The sequence below is a fragment of the Quercus robur genome, chromosome 11 (genome assembly GCF_932294415.1).
Source record: "Quercus robur chromosome 11, dhQueRobu3.1, whole genome shotgun sequence".
In the NCBI taxonomy this organism is placed as follows: domain Eukaryota; kingdom Viridiplantae; phylum Streptophyta; class Magnoliopsida; order Fagales; family Fagaceae; genus Quercus; species Quercus robur.
In genome coordinates, this window is record NC_065544.1 from 47,107,117 (window position 1) to 47,126,309 (window position 19,193).

Sequence of the window (19,193 nt, forward strand, 5' to 3'; positions counted from 1 at the left end):
TGTTAATGACTACGAATGAATTTATCATTATACTTCAAGCACGAATGACAAGCTAGATGTCGCTTTAAAGTTAGACATTTTTTTCTTTTTTTCTTTTTTGAGGTGCTTAAAGTTAGACATTTCAATCAATTATTGCTAACTTTTTAATAACAAACCATTAATATTTGAGTAATGCTAATGAAATAAAGAATCAAATAAAGAAAGAGACGTTTGTATTTAAAAGAGGTTGGGTGCGTACGGATGTTGAAGATTAGTGGAATTACATTTCATATATAATAACAGGATTTTGTCAATTGATGCCTCAAGGAAATTAGTTTAGAAAATGACGAAGTTTAACTACAAAACTCATTGTAGCCTAAGGCTACAAAACTAATTGTAGTTTTGAAAATTTAACCATTGAATTTTAAGTGCAGTGACACTCATTAGAAAATCTAACAGTTAAATTTCAAGTATAGTCATGATCAACAACAAGTAATAAAAGTTGAATTCCAAGTGCAGTGACACCCATTGGAATTTTTTTTTAGAAACACACCCATTGGAGAATCAAAACGCCATCTCTAATACTATCTTGCCAGACAGTCAAGTTAACGATTCTATCTAATGCCTTGTAAAATCTTGCTGTTTGTGTTTTAAATTTTAATAGTCTTTCAGTTCATCAAAAAAATGGGGAAGGTCCAATTTGGTGTTGCATTTTCAATTTCATGTATACAAGCCAACATCATACTCAATTTCCATTTGGTAGAAAAAAAAAAGGGGGGAGGGGGGATTACTTATGACTGACTATTTTTCAATGAAATATACTTAAAAAAAAAAAAAGATAAACTAGAATAAATAAAAAATCATTTCATTGTTTGTTTTTTCCTCTTTCCTTTTGTAATGGAAAAAGTGCAAAATGATTTGGTTTTGCATAGCTGTGAACTTTTATAGTGTTGAGAGTATACAAAAACAGAGAGTCAGATTCAATTTTGATGTTATTTTTCATTGGTTGTGCTAAGGAAATTGGTGAGACTTGTGTATTCCAAAACCAATATTGTTTTAATTTACTTATTGGAATGTGCTTAGTAAAAATCAATTATTTTCTTTAACAATGATTTTTTTTTTTTTTGAGTCATGCTAGAAATATTACAAATTTTATTATAATACATTTACAAACTGTATAACCAATCACTAAAAAATAATTTTGATATTCATTATTTGTTGACGTTTAACTTGCAAAGACTTGGGAAGCATATTTTTCTACAAGGTCCGTCTATTATTACTTACCCTGAATTTGGACTATAGAATTGTTTGTTCACATTGTTGAGTCATTGCAAATTAAACGTGTAGCAATCATATTTTTTTGGTGTCTAAATTAACCATGCTAGATTGAAAGTGTAAAAATGGTATTATCAAGAACTGTTTAATGTTATCTATTTCTTTTTGCTCAAATCATTTTGTTAAGACATATGTGGTACTTGTTAGAACATATGCTATTGTAAATTGGCTAATCCTTTGACAAAACGCACTTTTCTTGTACTTGGGTAGATCTAGGATGATTTAGTACTTCAAGAAACAAGAGTTCAAGCCTAATATTGAAGCCATGCAAATCTGTTCAAAAACAAGTTAAGAAGTGTTGTTCATTAAAACTCGATAGATAGCTCGACAGATAATATCTATTGAGGTTTAATAAGAATTCTCAACAGCTCTCAATAGAAGTTGTATCTATCGAGAATTACGAAATTCAGATTTCCAAAAATTTTTTTTCATGCATATCCAAGTTATTTGTGTAGGGTTTCTTTTCTCACAATCCTAAACATATATAAGGATTATTTTAAGGGCCCTCAAAGGTGATGCAAGGTTATGCAACTTGATGCAAAGTCATTGTACATGCATATTGTGACCGGAGACAATTGCCCTAGTTCATCATATTCATTGTAGAAGCTATTGTGTCTTTGCATCGACGGTTTTGTAACCAATGAGCTTCTTCATCTTCATCGTTTGGATGAACTGAAGAACTTTGTGGCTAACATCTTTCTCAAAGTCAGTGTGTTAGTCACGTACTTGGATCCGTGTATCGATTGGTTAGTCACGTACTGGGAGCTGTGCATTGAGAGGAGAGATTGTCACTACATTACAAGTCCAATTGTGTATTAGGGTAAGGGTTCAATTGTAGGTTGGTATTAGGTACTGGGATTTCTTTTACTTGTAACCATTTGTTTTGATAATAGTGGATTTTGAGTAGTGACCTTAAATTCACCCGATGAGGTTTTGCCTTGGTGGTTTTCTCTATTCGTAAACAAATCACCTATGTCAAATTTATTTTCCACTACATTTAACTTATTTAGTGATTTGTTTGTACTATCACACTTATTGCATGTAATAGAATCTAATTCATTCACTTGGCTAATTGATTTGATTAAGTTACCAAAGGGGTCAATACATTTTTGGCCTATCACATTTTTATTTTTAGCCAAAAAAATGATAATTACATGAAGGAAATTTAAATCAAAAAATTACATATGTTAAAAATTATATCCTCTAATATTACTTCATTTTGTTTCTTTAATTTTAATATTTTTTTATTTCATTTTCATTTTTTATTTCAATTTAGTCATTTCATCAGTTCTATATCCAATTTTAACTTTATTTATTTATATTTTTCACTTTCCAAAACGATATTGCTTTAATGGGCTTGACTATGTGGATTGGATGCCAAGAGCCTTGTAGTTTTATTAGTTAACACCTCCTAGTATTTTTATGACATCTAAAGTTCAAATCCCCCTCATCTGAGTGACTATATATCTTTTGTTTATGCTAAGTAGATATAGTAAATTTTAAAATAATATAATTTAAATGAAACTCTATTACCAAAATATTAAGTTGCTTATTAATTGTTAAGATGTTTATTCTCTGTATAACCCTATTACCTAAGCTTTAATAAATTTAATATTCTATTACACCTAAAGTTCATTTATTAAAAATTAAAAAATGAAATTTAATACTTATTTTTTGATCATATCTATTATAGTTTTGTGTTTTAATGTAGCAAAACTACATGTTACATGTCTTGCTCAAGCCGAGTGACTCAAGATATATTGCCTTAAAATTAAAAAGTTTTTGTAATGTGACTAACTAATTATTAAAATTGTTAATTTACTCATGACTCACTAATTATTAAAACGGTTTCAATAGAATTAATAAATTTTTTTTCTTTTACATGAAATTTTAATTTATGGCACAAGAATTAGTATACATTAAATTAATTAATAAAATTTGGACACAAAAATTTGCACTTTTTTTTTTATAACGATTGAAATGGTTTAGTATAATTAATACATAATATAAACTGTGTTAACAAATACCTATTATAAAATTGATACGGTTGTAATAACAATTTAACAAGATATGAAAATAATTATGCACCTCTTATTGGTCTTAAGGATATTTGGAATGGTGAAGTAAGGTCAAAGGTACGGTTGACACCATCTGACGGAACGTATATGGTTTTATTGCTGTCTAGGCTTTGTTTCATTGGACTGTCGGCCCCACCCTTTTTTTTTAAGCCAAAAAATTGAGTGACAGAAACATTTCAAACAAGATGTGGTCACATTGCAATGTAGGATATAAATTCCCTAAAGATATAATTTTACATTATATACCTTACTTATATGGTTTTTAGAATCTTGCAGCAATTTTGCAGGTTCTCTCCTTAGTGGATTTAGGTAATACTGATTATGGTACTTTCATTTTCCTCAAACAGGTTATAGTTTAGAGAATCTTTGATTTATGCTTGGAGATAGATTTGCTTTCTTAAGTCATCATATTTTGTGTTATTTAGGTTACTGTTGTGCATGTTATTTGTGATGAATGTTCAACCAAAATCTGAATAATTAATTTGAGTAAAAACTTGGCTAATAAATTAGATTAAACACTGTGTTTTCCAGGGGTCTAAAACTTTGCAAGTGGTATCAAATCTAGGTGAAACCATAATTGTTTAACGGCTGATGGGCTTTATTTAAATTCTACAAAATTATGACTCGATCGGTCAAAACTTCTTCTCAATTGATCGAGCTAGTCATCTTCTCAATTTTTAACCTACAGTTTTTGAATTTTTCATCACACCCCTAGACTTTTTTTTTTTTTTTTTTTGTGATTGGAAAATGTAATAATCCAAAATTATAATAAATGTTCTAAATTAACTCTTACACGTTAGCCATCTATCAGTATGTCCCACGTAATTAAGGGTATTTTTTTTACGGATAATTAAGGGAACTTTAGTAAAGAAGGGATTAAAAAAGTTTTAACGTAAAACAACAATATTTTTCTTTTCAGACTTCAACGCCTCTTTGTATATTTGTTTGATATTATATTTATATCCGGTAAAGTAAGAAATTAAATGTACATTCAAATCCTTTAAATCATCACCTCCACAACTCTCAACTTCTAAACTCACTAAGCCACTTCTTCTCTCTCTTACACTTACACACAGACACATAAAGTTACAAACAGACACATTATTTTCTCATCCAAATTAACCAAAATGGCATGATTTTTTTTTAAAGTGTGTGAAATGAGTACGAAAAATTTAATCTAATTTTAACTATAAATAAATGATTTTTTGAAATAAATTAAACATTTTCTGAATTATATTTTCATCATATTGATCTAACAAATCATAACCTAAAATAATAATTTAATAATTTTAAGAAGTGTAACTTATTTCTCCTATTTTACTAAAAGTTTATTACAATCACACATATTATTACAATTCTTACATGTGATTAATTTGTTCAAAATTAGTTCACTTTAATGAGGTTTTAAAACACCCTGTTTGTGACAAGGAAAAATCTATTGATTATTGTGTATGTATGCGCAACGACCACCATAAATTTAATTTAATTTTATGTAGAAATGAGTTCGCAAAATACATCGGCGGTGAATACCGATGACATAGAACGTCGTCGAGAACAATGGAGATATTATGCTTGCTTGAGAAGACAACGAGAAGACAATGAAAGCAGAAATATTCGATTGGCAAGACGTCGTGCTAATTACTCAAGACAAAGGCAACAAACTTTAGGTGGTGATCACATTTTAGTGGGAGGCCCAACAAATTTAAATGAAGAAGATGTTGTACATTCTAATTCAACATCAACAAACCCATCACTAATACCACCTAATCACGAGGATGGACGAAGTCGTCGGCTTACCCATATCCGTAACTTGGCACGCAATATGCCAGTTGAGCATAGGGCTATGCAAGAAGTCAGTGGTGAGATTATAGTTTAAGCTGTTTAAACATTCTTCATTGATTGGAATCTTATTATTTTGATAAAATCCGTAATCTTTGGCATGTTAATTGTATGTCAATGTATACAAAGATACTAAGTCAATGTTTATAATATTAAATTTAGGTCTCCCTCCAACCTATCCAACTATAATGGCGAATGACTTTGAGGCTGGATCAAGTCATATAAATTCTAATGTTACTACTGGTAAGTCTTATATAATATATTGATAAAGCTTTAACCATATTTTTTTATATATAATTACACCAATTGAGCATTTTATATAAATACATTGCAGTTACAGAAAGAATTGAAGGAGTTGAAAATATAGTTGAGCAAAACCAAGGGGATGCCTATAGAGAACAAGGTTCGTTACTCAATGTCACCATTTTTATCCTCAATTTCATGTTTATATCCTTCTATAAACATTTCATCATTATTTTTTATATATAATAACACCAATTGAGCATTTTCTATAATTACATTGCAGGAGCAGAAAGAACAGAAGCAGTTGAAAATATAAATTGTCAAAATCACGGGGATGGCTACAGAGAACAAGGTTTGTTACTCAATCTCACCATTTTAATTTCAATTTACATGTTTATCATTATCAATTTTATTATTTGTTAATAAGCTGCATATTTGAAACATTATTAATATTTTAATATTTTCTTTCACAACTATCATAACACTCTTTATCACTAATTTTTTCCTCAAAATAAAAATTAGGTGTTGACAACACGTTTGATGGTACTGCACATGTAATAAATTGTATGCGAGGCAGATACAATTGTGCAAAGGATTATAAAGAAGGTATACAGACCATTAGGTACCAACTACCACAACCAAAGACATGTTACTTTTGTAATGCCCGTTTGTTCCATCGAGAGACATCCTCGATGTGTTGCAAGGATGGAAAAATATCCTTACCCAACATACCAATTTGTCCTGAATTTAGGGAGCTCATTTGTGAGCAAACACCACGAGGCAGACATTTCAGGCAATATATACGGTTTTACAACAACATGTTTGCATTTACCTCAATGGGAGTACACGTAGACGAAACCATGGCCTTGAATAGTCGAGGAATATATACATTTCGGGCCCAAGGTGCCATCTATCATAGAATTGGTAGTCTTTTACCACATACACCTCTAAGTGTACGGCATTTACAATTATATATCTACGACACTGGTCTTGAAATACAACGGCAAATGTCTCAATCTGTAGAAGCTCATGAAGATATTGTGCAACTTATTCAAAGGATCTTAGACATGCATAACCCATTTGTGGAGAAATTTCGTCAACTATCTCGAAGTCTAAATTTACATCAATGTAAACTTCTGATTAAAGAACAACCTTTAAACCAACCTCAATATTGCCTTCCTAGTGCTTCCCAAGTGGCAGCTATTATTGTAGGAGGAGAAGAAGCTGGTCATTTAAGTGGTAGAGAAATTTTGGTTCAAACATTTGGTGGTAATTTGATCAATGTTCAAGATACAGCAGGATATTATGATCCATTGCAGTACCCAATACTTTTCCCATTTGGAACATATGGATGGGATATCAATACACGCGACACTAATAGAAATAAAGTGTCATGTCGTGAGTATTATGCATTCATCTTTCAGGTAACAGTTTTATTATTTTCAATTTTTTTTTTTACTTCAAAATGCCGCTTACACTATAAAATAACTGAACTTACATTTATTTTTACTAATGTTCAAGATTCGCGACGATGCTCTATCAATGATTTGGTATGGAGGACGCCTTTCACAACAGTATGTTGTTGATAATTATGTAAAAATTGAAACACACAAGCTTAGGTGGTTTGAGCACAATCAAGATTCTATTAGGGCAGATCTGTACCAAGGCCTACAAGATGCTTTCCATGAAGGAGAGAGTGATACTGGTAATGTAAATTTTACACTTGAAATTTACATTATCTTATTAATGGCAAATTGGTAGGAATATTTATTAATGACCCAACTTTTTCACCTTATATTTAGGAAATGTTGGACATAGAACCATTCTACCTTCATCATTTGTGGGAAGCCCACGCGATATGATCCAACGATTTCAAGATGCAATTTCATTGGTTCAAAAGTTTGGGAAACCAGATTTATTCATCACAATGACGTGTAATCCAGGATGGGAAGAAATCCAAAATGAGCTTTTACCTGCACAAACCGCACAAGATCGTCCAGACTTGCTTGCAAGAGTTTTCAAATCAAAATTTGAAGAATTGAAAGATGATATTGTGGTTAAAGGGGTTCTCGGAAGAGTTATTGTATATGTGCAAGTCTTTGAGTTCCAAAAAAGGGGTTTACCACATGCACACATGCTTATAATTCTCGATGAAGATGATAAATTGCATAATCCAGAGGATTACGATCGAGTTGTTAAAGCAGAAATACCGTATAAGGAGGAACAACCTCAGTTACATAAAGCTGTACTGAAACATATGATACATGGTCCTTGCGGAGTACAAAATCCAAGATCACCATGTATGAAAAATGGGCGATTTAAAAAAGGATACCCAAAGCCTTTCTCACCAGAAACCTACCAAGGCAATGACTCATATCCTGTTTACAAACGATATGATACTAATAATCCCGTGCCATTGAATGATCATTGCAGGATTATGGTAGATAATACTTGGGTTGTTCCATATAATCCTTGGTTACTGCTAAAATATAATTGTCATATTAATGTTGAAATATGTTGCAGTATCAAGAGTGTAAAGTACTTATACAAATATGTGTATAAAGGCCCAGATCGTGTCTCTATGGAAGTTAGACCAGGCCCAAATTATGATGAGGTCCAACAGTACGTTGATGCAAGATGGGTATGTGCTCAAGAGGCATGTTGGAAGATATTTTCTTTCCCTATGTATCGAATGTACCCTGCCGTTTTTCGTTTGCAAATTCATCTTCCAGATAGACAACAGGTACATTTTAGACCACATGAACCAATTGCTAATGTTTTGGAGCGAAGTAAAAAGACAATGCTCACTGAATTTTTTTATATGAACACGATTGATCATGATGCATGAAATTATCTATATAGAGAGTTCCCTGAGCATTATTGTTGGGATTATAAAAACAAAACATGGACACAAAGAAGATCTCATAAAAAAGTAGTGGGCATGGTATATACTGTTTCACCATTTGATGGAGAGAAGTTCAATTTGCGTGTTCTTCTTAATCATGTCAAGGGGCCAACAGGATTTGATGATTTATTGACTGTGAATGGGATAACCTATCCAACTTTTAAACAAGCAGCTGAACATAGGGGTTTACTAGAAAATGATAACAGCATACGACAATGTCTACTTGAGGCAAGAGACATTCGAATGCCGTCAGCTTTAAGAAGATTGTTCGCAACAATATTGGTATTTTGTTTACCAATTGGAGTAAGAGAATTGTGGAATGAGTTCTATCCATATATGATAGAAGATTACCCATCAACATCTGTTACAACAGAGACACATCGTACAAATAAACTTCTCAATGATTTAGAGGCATTACTCTTGCAACATGGAAAGCATATTACAGAGTATGATTTGCCGATTTTAACTGGAGAATGTGACAATGATTCAACTATACCAAGACTCATTCAAGATGAGCTAACTATTCCTAATATAGATGAAGAATTCACTTTAATTGAGAAGTTGAATAACGACGAGAGACTTGCATATGAGACAATCATGACAGTTATTGATCGTAACGAAAGCATGATATTCTTCGTCGATGGGCCAGGGGGAACTGGAAAAACATTTTTGTATCGCACAATATTGGCAGCCTTGAGAAAAGCTGGTCACATTGCAATTGCCACAGCTACATCTGGCATAGCAGCAACATTACTCCCCGGTGGAAGAACAGCGCATTCCAGGTTTAAGATTTCTTTAACTCTAGATGCTTCATCTACTTGCTCAATAAGTAAACAATCAGACTTAGCTGAGCTTATTAGACGTGCCACCATAATAATTTGGGATGAAGCCCCAATGGTAAATCGACGTGCACTCGAATCTTTAGATAGAACATTTAGAGATATTATGGAAGTAAATTTACCTTTTGGTGGGAAGGTGCTAATTTTGGGTGGAGATTTTCGTCAAGTACTTCCGGTTGTTCCAAAGGGTACAAAGGCAGAAATGATTGATGCATGCATAGTCAAGTCCCCATTATGGAAAGATGTCAAAGTGTTACATTTGAAGCAGAATATGAGGTCTAGCAATGATGAAGAGTATGCTGAGTACATACAACACATTGGTGATGGGAATGAACCATATATAATTGATGATTTGATTAAACTACCCCCTTCAATGGCAATGGAATGGGAGGGTCAGCATTCTATATACAACTTGATTGATCAAGTTTTTCCAAATTTACAAGACCATGTCAATGATGCAAGGTATATGGTTGATAGGGCTTTGCTAACACCTATAAATGATGATGTTGAACAACTTAATGCAAAGATAATTTCTTAGTTTCCAGGAGATGAGTTTACATTACATTCTTTTGATGAGGTTGAAAGAGATACACAACATCTATATCAACAAGAATTCCTAAATTCTATATCTCCAGGGGGTTTACCACCACATATATTAAGGCTAAAAAAGGGTGCTCCAATTATGTTGTTGCGCAATATAGATCCAAAAGCCGGATTATGTAATGGTACAAGATTGATATGCCGTGGATGTTTTAACAACGTAATTGATGCTGAAATTTTGACTGGACAATATGTGGGTACACGCATTTTTTTGCCAAGAATCCCTTTGAAGACAACAGAAAATGTACACCTGCCATTTGTCCCCTACAGCCATGAAAGCTCACAGGGAAAATGGTCATAGATTCCTCCACATAGGACTCGTCCAAGTTGGAGTAAAACCATTGATCAGAGAAGGTTTGAACAACTCGATCCTTATGGCACTACGAGACACCCGTCTTATCAGATTTAGAGACAGTCTCCTAGGAACCATAGAATCCAGTCTGAGTAATGGTCCAGTTCACTTCGACTGTTACCCGAACCTCACAGTTGCACTTGACGACCCTCATATCTTGAAGGTCCTCACTCTCAACATCAAGACCCATGGAAACCTTGTGTTACATGGAACCAAGCAGCTTGCTCTTATATACAGAGTGTATTATAAGTGCATGCGAACCAACATGTCCATTCAAGCGTTCGATAAGAGAAAGCCAGGAGAAACTACTCTTATCCAAACCTCGGATGTTAGATCCACTGTTCAGGTACCAAGAACCCTGCAATGGTCTGAAATAACATTCCCAGCCCAATGGACTTTGGAAAATGAGAATTATCCTTTACAGGTTCAGAACCCTGTTAGGAGTCCAGATCTAGATATCATCCAGCAGCTAGCCGATGGAACGGTTAGACTAAGCTTTGATCAGTATAGGTTTAGGTCACCTTTAGACTATGAGGAACCCAGATCTCCCATAGATCTACATCACAGGTCTAGATCCATAGATCTACGCCAACCCTTTAGGCAGCCAACTATCCTCTTGAAAGATAGACCTGCATCCCAGTATAGTAGTTCGTCTAGAACACGAGCTCCTACCTCTAGAAGAGACTTAGGTCCACTGTTTCAAGGAGTCAAAGACCATTCTCAGGTTAGTACCCCTTGTTACATAGCCAAACAAGACTCAGTTGTTGATCAAGAAGAAGACAGCAACAGTCAGGACAGTCTTAAACCCCCTTCACCATCAGGATCTGACTTTAAAAATCCTATTCAGCAGGAAACTGAATACGATCATCAGCTCCTTGTGTTGACCAAAGAATTCATCCCTGATATGGACATGCTTGAAAAGGAATTTAATTCTGAGCAGAACAGAGTTAAAAGAGAAGCCTATCGAGCCAACCATACCAGAGAACAAAAGGTTGAAGTTTTGGAGAAATGGAAGTTATTCATGAGAACGGTGAAAGCAGATTATTCTTTCTTTGAATACTTTGAGAAACATTTCAATTGGCATAAAAAGAACTATGTCAAAACCAAACTTCCAACAAAAACTCCTTCACCAGCAAAGGCTAGACATTCAACACAAAAAGTAGAGAAATTAGTCTCTCCTTTACCAGAAGTAAATGCCTTAGAAGCCCACATATCTTCTAGTAGTTCCAACTAACCCTCCTCAGAAAGTGAAAAGGAGAAGGAATATCTAGAGGATCAGTTATATAATTCGCCCCCACTTCCTCCTAAGAAATGGATATCCAAGTTTAGAGGTAACCCAGCCTTTAAAGATTTCCACAGGGAAAGGATTGTTTCCAGAGAATATAGAAGGCGAAAATTGGAAGCAAGAGGCCTCTATAAGAAAGGAAACTCCAAACCTAGACCGATTGCCGACCTCAAACCCAAAGCAAAAGGAAAATGCTTTCGGTGTGGAAAGAAAGGACATTTCAAGAAAGAATGTCCAGGCAAATCCCCTACCCATTCCTTAGTATCTGATGATATTTCCAAAACCATAGAGCTTGACCACCCGGAAAGTGAGTCTCCCAATAGTTCTATCGACCGAGAAATCAGTCAGATTTACCAAGATTCATCCTCTCCTAGAGTTTCAGATAGCACCTCTAGTAGCCCAGATGAAGCCATACCTTGCCAAGATAGTTGTTGCAGGAACAACACTATCAAAGTACTTTCTCAGCAAGAACAACTACTCCTAGATCTCATAGAACAGATCAAGGATCCAGTTGAGAAATCTCAGAAACTTAGTAAGTTCCACAAAACCCTAGTCACGGAAGCTAGCACATCCGAACCTAGGTCTCAGGAACCCAGAGTTGACTTGGAAAAAATCTACAATAGGTTTACTAAATCCAAGAAAGAGATAACCGTCCAAGATCTCCAGAAAGAGATTAAAGATACCAAGTCCGAGGCTAGAACCCTTAGGCAAGAGCTAATCATCCTCAAGGTTGATCATGATCTTATGGATCAAAGAATCAAAAACCCTGAGTATACTTCTCATCAGGATAATGAGGACAGAATCTCATTACAGAACCCTTCTGATGAAGAAGCAAATGATACAGTTAACCCTACTGCAGATATGGGATCGGAACTATCCAATAGATCGTTCTTACAAACCATTAGTAGAATTAACTCCCAGAAATGGCATTCCAAAGTCAGGATTGTCATAAGTAAGGATTTTCAATTCGAGGTCATTGCCTTAATAGACTCAGGCGCAGATCTCAACTACATTCAAGAAGGAATCATTCCCTCTAAATACTTCCGGAAAACCAAAGAAAGGTTAACCTTCGCAAGTGGTGGGAAAATGCAGATTGAATTTAAAATCCCAAGAGCACATGTTTGCCAAGACAATGCGTGTTTCAAAACCACCTTTGTTCTTGTTAAGAACATGACAGATAGGGTCATCTTAGGGAACCCATTCATGTGTCTGTTATATCCTTTCACCACGGATAGTGAAGGAATCACTACCCATCCTTTTGGCCAGCCAGTTAAGTTCAAGTTTCTTAAGAGCCCAGAACCCAAAGACATCAATAGTCTCCAAGAGGTTTCTATCTCCAAGACCCTTAACCTTATTAAAGCCAAAACCCAACACCTTAAGTACCTCGGTAAAGAACTGAACTACGCTAGGGTTGATGAGCAATTAGCTTGCAAAAGTTACCAATCAGACATCAGAAAGTTTGAAGAAAAACTCAAGCATGAAGTTTGCTCTGATCTACCCACAGCTTTTTGGCATAGGAAAAGGCATGAAGTTGCACTACCTTATGTCAAAGATTTTCATGAAAAGAACATCCCAACCAAAGCCAGACCTATCCAAATGAGCCAGAACCTCATGGATACCTGCAAAGCAGAGATAGAGGATCTCCTTGGAAAGGGAATCATCAGAAATTCCAGGTCACCATGGTCTTGTCCAGCCTTTTATGTCCAGAAAAACGCTAAGATTGAGAGAGGTGTTCCTCGACTTGTCATCAATTACAAGCCCCTTAACAAAGTCTTAGAATGGATTCGGTATCCAATACCCAATAAGAGAGACCTAGTTAACAGGCTTAGTAAAGCAACGGTTTTCAGTAAGTTTGACATGAAGAGTGGTTTTTGGCAGATACAGATCAGAGAGTCTGATAGGTACAAGACAGCCTTCACCACACCCTTTGGTCATTACGAATGGAATGTAATGCCCTTCGGTCTTAAAAATGCACCTTCTGAATTCCAGAACATCATGAATGAGATTTTTAATCCATTCTCCAGTCATGTCATTGTGTACATTGATGATGTACTCATCTTCTCTGAATCCCTAGACAAACATTGGAAGCATCTCAGACATTCTTCCAAACCATCAAGAAAAATGGTCTTGTTGTCTCGGCCCCGAAGATAAAGCTTTTCCAAACAAGTGTTAGGTTCTTAGGTTTTGATATAAGACATGGAGTCATCAAACCCATAGATAGGGCCATCCAGTTTGCAGAAAAGTTCCCAGATGAGATCCTCGAAAAAACCCAACTCCAAAGGTTTCTAGGATCCCTCAACTACATTTCTGATTTCTATCAAAACCTTAGGCAACAATGCAAGCCTCTTTTTGATAGACTCCGAACCAATCCTCCTCCTTGGACACCCACTCATACATCGGTTGTCCAACAGATCAAGAAGTATGTCAAAACACTCCCTTGCCTCGGAATCCCCTCTGAAAATTCCTTCAAGGTAGTACAGACAGATGCCTCTAACGTTGGTTATGGTGGCATTCTCCTTCAGCGTGTTAGTCCCACCTCCCCGGAACAAATTGTTTGTTTCCATTCTGGAGTTTGGACTCCCACTCAGTTAAATTATAGTACTATTAAAAAAGAAATTTTATCTATAGTACTATGCATTTCAAAGTTCCAAAGTGACCTTTTAAATCAAAAGTTTTTAATAAGAATTGATTGTAAATCTGCAAAACATGTTTTAGAAAAAGATGTTCAAAACATTGCATCAAAACAGATTTTTGCACGTTGGCAAGCTATTCTTTCTGTTTTCGATTTTGACATTGAATTCATAGCAGGAACTCAGAACAGTATCCCTGACTTCCTAACCCGTGAATTTTTGCAGAATCCAGACCAAAATGTCCGGGAAGAAACCCGCACAACCCCAACCCCCTAAATTGCCTAAATAGCAAACCACTAGGAGTACCAGTCAGGCACAGAACCCTGGCCCTTTAGTACCCTTTTCTAGTTCACCAAAAGTTTCACCTGTGTCACCATCCATTGTTGCCAATCGTTATTTGGTCTCCACAATTCCGAAACCAAATTACCAAAGGCCCCAAGGACAACACAGTTATAGCTCTGCTTTAGCCACACTTCCTCCCAAAGCAACTTTAGCTCCATACAAAGTTGAAGAACCCTTTGGTCCTATCGTGTCTAAGCAATCTTCATTTGCTCTCCCTCCCAGAACAGGTAGAGCTTCTTACCTTAAGAAACCTTTTGTTCAGCATATCTCTTATATTGAGCCACACTTGGCCCATATAACGGATCCACTGGCACTGGCAATGGAAGTAATGCCTCCTGAATGGCACTTCCTTCCTAAAAGCCCAGAAAAAAGCATCAAATTCTATAAAGGCATTCTCACACAAGAAAAGTCTGCCCGAATAGAAGATATCAGAGATAGGAATAATCCCTCAATTGTCCTATACCATAAATTCATAATACAGAGTTTTGTAAGCAGCAAAGCTTGGGGACATCCCTCCACGCTCAAGACACTTACAGTGCTCAAGGGCTCAGAACCCCTGTACAACTATTATGACTATATGGACACATTTGAAAAGGTATTATTCTTCCAGAATGAGAACTATGATCACTCATGGTTCATTCAGTTTGACAGGAATTTCAAGGGACAGATACCTTCGTGGTTCCTCAAGTGGTGGGAAATGTTTGGTTCAACTCAACAAAATTGGCCCGAACCACTACAGGATGCACTAAGATACTGCTTCTGGGATTTTGAATTCAATCTGCATTTTCCCACCACTTGCAGAAGTTAACCGTTCTTGGGTTTTCTGTTAAAGTAGAAAGGAAAAATGATAGTTTTTTGGACCTCTATGAAAGAATGAAAGCTTTAAATTCACCTTTAAAAAATGAAAGAGAATTTGAACCTCATCATAGATCATCTTCAACTAAAACTATGATAGATAGTTGGTATATAAATAATAATTCAAAAGAAGAAGAAGAAATAGATAAGAACTTATAGACATTAAAAGCAACCGACAGAAGAGTTGACAAAGAAACTGGCCCAATTAAGGAAAGAGTAACACGTATAGAAGATAAAAGAAAGGATCTCATAAAAAGTACTATAGAAAGTGTCAGAGATATAATAAATGAAGACAAAGAAAGAGGTATGATAAGGAAAGGCGCAGTAAAAGAAATGTTAGAAAAAATAGAAAAACAAAAGAGCCTAATAGAGACAAGTAATGAAGAAAGAGTGTTAAAGAAAGAAAATAGTAGTCTTAAAGAATCTCTATGTAGGAAACTTGATACAAAGGATGAGATAGGAAAAGTCAACAAAGGTAGGAAAAATAAAAATAATAATTTAAAAGAGGAAATTGAGGAAAGACTAAAATTAATTGAAAGATCTATAGTAGATACCCAAGATGATAGTCTGGCAGAATTAACTAAAAAGATAGAAATTTTAATGCACCTTTAGAGCTAGACAGAAAAAGAGATATAATAGTTTTAAATGTTATTGAGTCATCAGATAATGAGAAAACTGACAGACATGTTAGTAATACTATTTGTCATAAATGCAAAAAATATGGACATCCTAAAAAAAAATGTGATAGACATAATAAAAATGTAAAACGTATAAGTAAATTAGAATTTGAGCCAGATATAATAAATGAATTAATGGAAATATTTAATGTTAATCAAAAAGAAATAGATCAAGTAAAGAAAAAGAAAGAATTAAAATCAACCAATCCACTTAAGGTTAACAAAAGAATTAGGAAACAAAAAGACATAATAATGAAATTGATAGATAATTTACCTAATCAAGTAAAAGACAAAAAATACTATTTAATAAAATTGAAAGATTCTATAGACATACCTATTGGGCCAAAATGGCCAAATACCACCAATTTCAGAACTTTTTTTAAAAAAACACTATTTCAGAACTATATAGGAAAATACCACTTTTTATGGTACTCAAGTTTCTTAAACTCGAGTTCCTAGAAGTTTTGCCACCTTGGCACTACTGAGGTGGAAATTGGGCAATTAAAAAAAATTATGTGGTACTCGAGCATGGTAAGCTCAAGTACCATGCAACATAATACTCAAGTATACCAGGCTCGAGTACCATTTTATAATAAAATGCTGTTTTTTTTTTTTTTTTTGGATTATCGACAAATAAACATAAACACAAAATGGTGTTTATTTTATTTATAGAGTACTCGAGCTAACCAAGCTCGAGTACCTAGTATTTTTTTTTCAGGATTATCGACAAATAAACATAAACATAAAAATAAGTAGCTTTTTTATGTTTTTATTTATTTAAATAGAAGCATTGTAAAATATAGAGATTTTAATTTCAAAATATGAATTTAATTTCTACATTAAGTAAAACTGTTCACTATTTTTTCACAAAAATTGTTCACTGTTTTTTGCAAAAACTATTTCTAGCATTTTGCATAAAATTATTTTCTGTTCAACATTATTTAAAAAATTGTTCACTCTCTTTTTTGCATAAATTATTTTATGTTCACTATTTAAAAAATCGTTCACTGTTTTCTCATAAAACACCTAGTGAAATCGTTTTTTCTAAATCTAAACGCTAAATTTGAATACTTTTTCATGTTTGAATTTCACAATAATCGAATCTATTTTTCTGCATTGTCCTTATGTAATCTATTATTACATAATCGAATCTATTTCACTCCGTTACTATTCCGTAACCTAGCTCCCTATCAAAATTTTAAAACTTATATACATTCACCAATAATCTTGCCATAGAATCTCTCTTGCACCCCACATTTTTGTTTATTGTTTTTTTTTTTTTTTTTTAGTTGCAGCTTACGCATATGCAAGTAACAATAATATGCAAGTATTATAAAAGATTTAATTGCTTGAGTTAAAACCATCTCCTTCATTAATAAATAAGGAGTTATAAAAAAAAATTAGAAAGGTTTTTTTTGATAATCTTAATTACAGATATTATATATAAGGACAAATATACAAAATTATGCATGTTATATTATAATAATCATTCATTTAGTTAGAAAATAATTCTAAAATTATGTAATAATAACTTATTTAGTTATAATTTCTCAAAAATATATATAAAGAAAATTTATGATTAAAGCCATGCAACGCATGGAACTTTCACTAGTATCTTTTATAAATTTAAGCATTATAAAACATTTCATCCATACTTTAAGGGTATCATTTGATTCATTTCTTTCAATTTAAATTTTGAACAAATCCTTCTATATATATATATATATAATCATTCTATTACATTCCTTACAAAATGGCAAAATGATAGATAGTTTGATAGCCATCCAAACGCATCACAAAACAAATATCTTCTTTTTTTTTTTTTCTTTTTTTTTTATGAAAAAAAAAAATCTTTTAAATATCATAGGACATTTCACTTTTGTTGTGTTTTGAGTTGATACCACTTCTATTTCTTGCAAAGTGACATTGTCTCCAAGTTCTTGTTCCACGTGTAATAGATAGTTTATTTAATTCAGTGTTAACTGTAGCTATGTATCTTGTTAGACTTTGTTTCATAAAATTGCTAAAGAAACATGACTTTTTCTATACCTCTTGTTTCAAATTTAATTGACTTTCCTCTACTAATGGTTACGTTCTAATGCCAACTCGTACTTTTGATTGGAAGATTACTGCATAAATTAAGCCTATGTGAGTGGACTCTGATTGGACCAGATATTGTGTATTGTTCTCCATTCAGCAATCAGCTAGAAAATCTTTAGGTTTCTAAAGCATGGAAGCAATAGGCAGTAGAAATCTAAAAGAGACATTTAGCACTTGTGTTGCATTAAATTTTGTAGAAATACAATGTAGCTTAGTATGAAAATAATACACATGAAAAATACTTTAAAAAAATTATGAGAATGGCATAATAATGAAATTAAAAATGTGCAATTCCTAGTGTTTGTACAATGCAGTTGTGCAATACTAAAGATTACGTACCCAAGCCATGAGTATGAAAGAAGTGGCTGCACAAAATGCAAACTGGCCAGCTTTAAAAGACTACAATAGGAGGTGTATGCATCCCTATAAAAGTAAATTTGTTTCTTGCAAAGCCTGAAGGTAGGCAAATAGACAGACACAATCATTTGGCTACTTGATGCTCTAGAAAGGCAGACTGTATGGCTAAAAGTAGATTTTATCAATGCAGAAAAACAAATTCGTTCATTGTGAAATTTAAACATGAAAAAGCATTCAGATTTGGCGTTCAAATTTTGAAAACACAATTTCACTAGGTGTTTTATGAGAAAACAGGGAACAATTTTTTAAATAGTGAACAGAAAATAATTTACGCAGAAAAGAGAGTGAACAATTTTTTAAATAATGCTGAATAGAAAATAATTTTATGCAGAATGCTAGAAATAGTTTATGCAGAAAAAAAGTGAACAATTTTTATGAGAAAACAGTGAATAGTTTTACTTAATGCAAAAAACAGATTTTATGAATGTAGTAAGCAGATTCAAATATATAGTAAACATGATGTGCAGAGTTCGAATTTTATTAATGTAGAAACATATTTTATCAATGCAGAAAAATAGATTCGATAATTGTGAAATTCAAACATGAAAAAGCATTCAGATTTGGCGTTTAGATTTAGAAAAAACGATTTGACTAGGTGTTTTATGAGAAAACAGTGAACAATTTTTTAAATAGTGAATAGAAAATAATTTACACAGAAAAGAGAGTGAACAATTTTTTAAATAATGCTGAACAGAAAATAATTTTATGCAGAATGCT

At 33.6% G+C, this 19,193-nt stretch overlaps 2 protein-coding genes across 2 annotated transcripts; both read left to right on the plus strand.

The window, feature by feature from the left end:
- The first annotated feature begins 4,890 nt into the window (after positions 1-4,890).
- Positions 4,891-8,322, plus strand: LOC126705129 (uncharacterized). The gene is made up of 7 exons (XM_050404072.1): positions 4,891-5,251; positions 5,394-5,474; positions 5,566-5,634; positions 5,758-5,826; positions 6,498-6,898; positions 6,996-7,179; positions 7,277-8,322. Exons 1-7 carry the CDS (start codon positions 4,891-4,893, stop codon positions 8,320-8,322), a joined length of 2,211 nt encoding a protein of 736 aa, XP_050260029.1.
- Positions 8,323-8,415: 93 nt separating this feature from the next.
- LOC126705130 (uncharacterized) lies at positions 8,416-9,756 on the plus strand. Its single transcript, XM_050404073.1, has one exon. The coding sequence runs from the start codon at positions 8,416-8,418 to the stop codon at positions 9,754-9,756; it is 1,341 nt and encodes a 446-aa protein (XP_050260030.1).
- The last annotated feature ends 9,437 nt before the right edge of the window (positions 9,757-19,193 follow it).

Excerpts from the sequence above, each read along its gene's own strand:
- LOC126705129 (XM_050404072.1), top strand. The coding sequence starts at position 4,891 with ATGAGTTCGCAAAATACATCGGCGGTGAATACCGATGACATAGAACGT. Across the intron at positions 5,635-5,757 it reads GGATGCCTATAGAGAACAAG|GAGCAGAAAGAACAGAAGCA; the intron begins GTTCGTTACTCA and ends ATTACATTGCAG. Across the intron at positions 6,899-6,995 it reads ATTATGCATTCATCTTTCAG|ATTCGCGACGATGCTCTATC; the intron begins GTAACAGTTTTA and ends CTAATGTTCAAG.
- LOC126705130 (XM_050404073.1), top strand. The coding sequence starts at position 8,416 with ATGGTATATACTGTTTCACCATTTGATGGAGAGAAGTTCAATTTGCGT.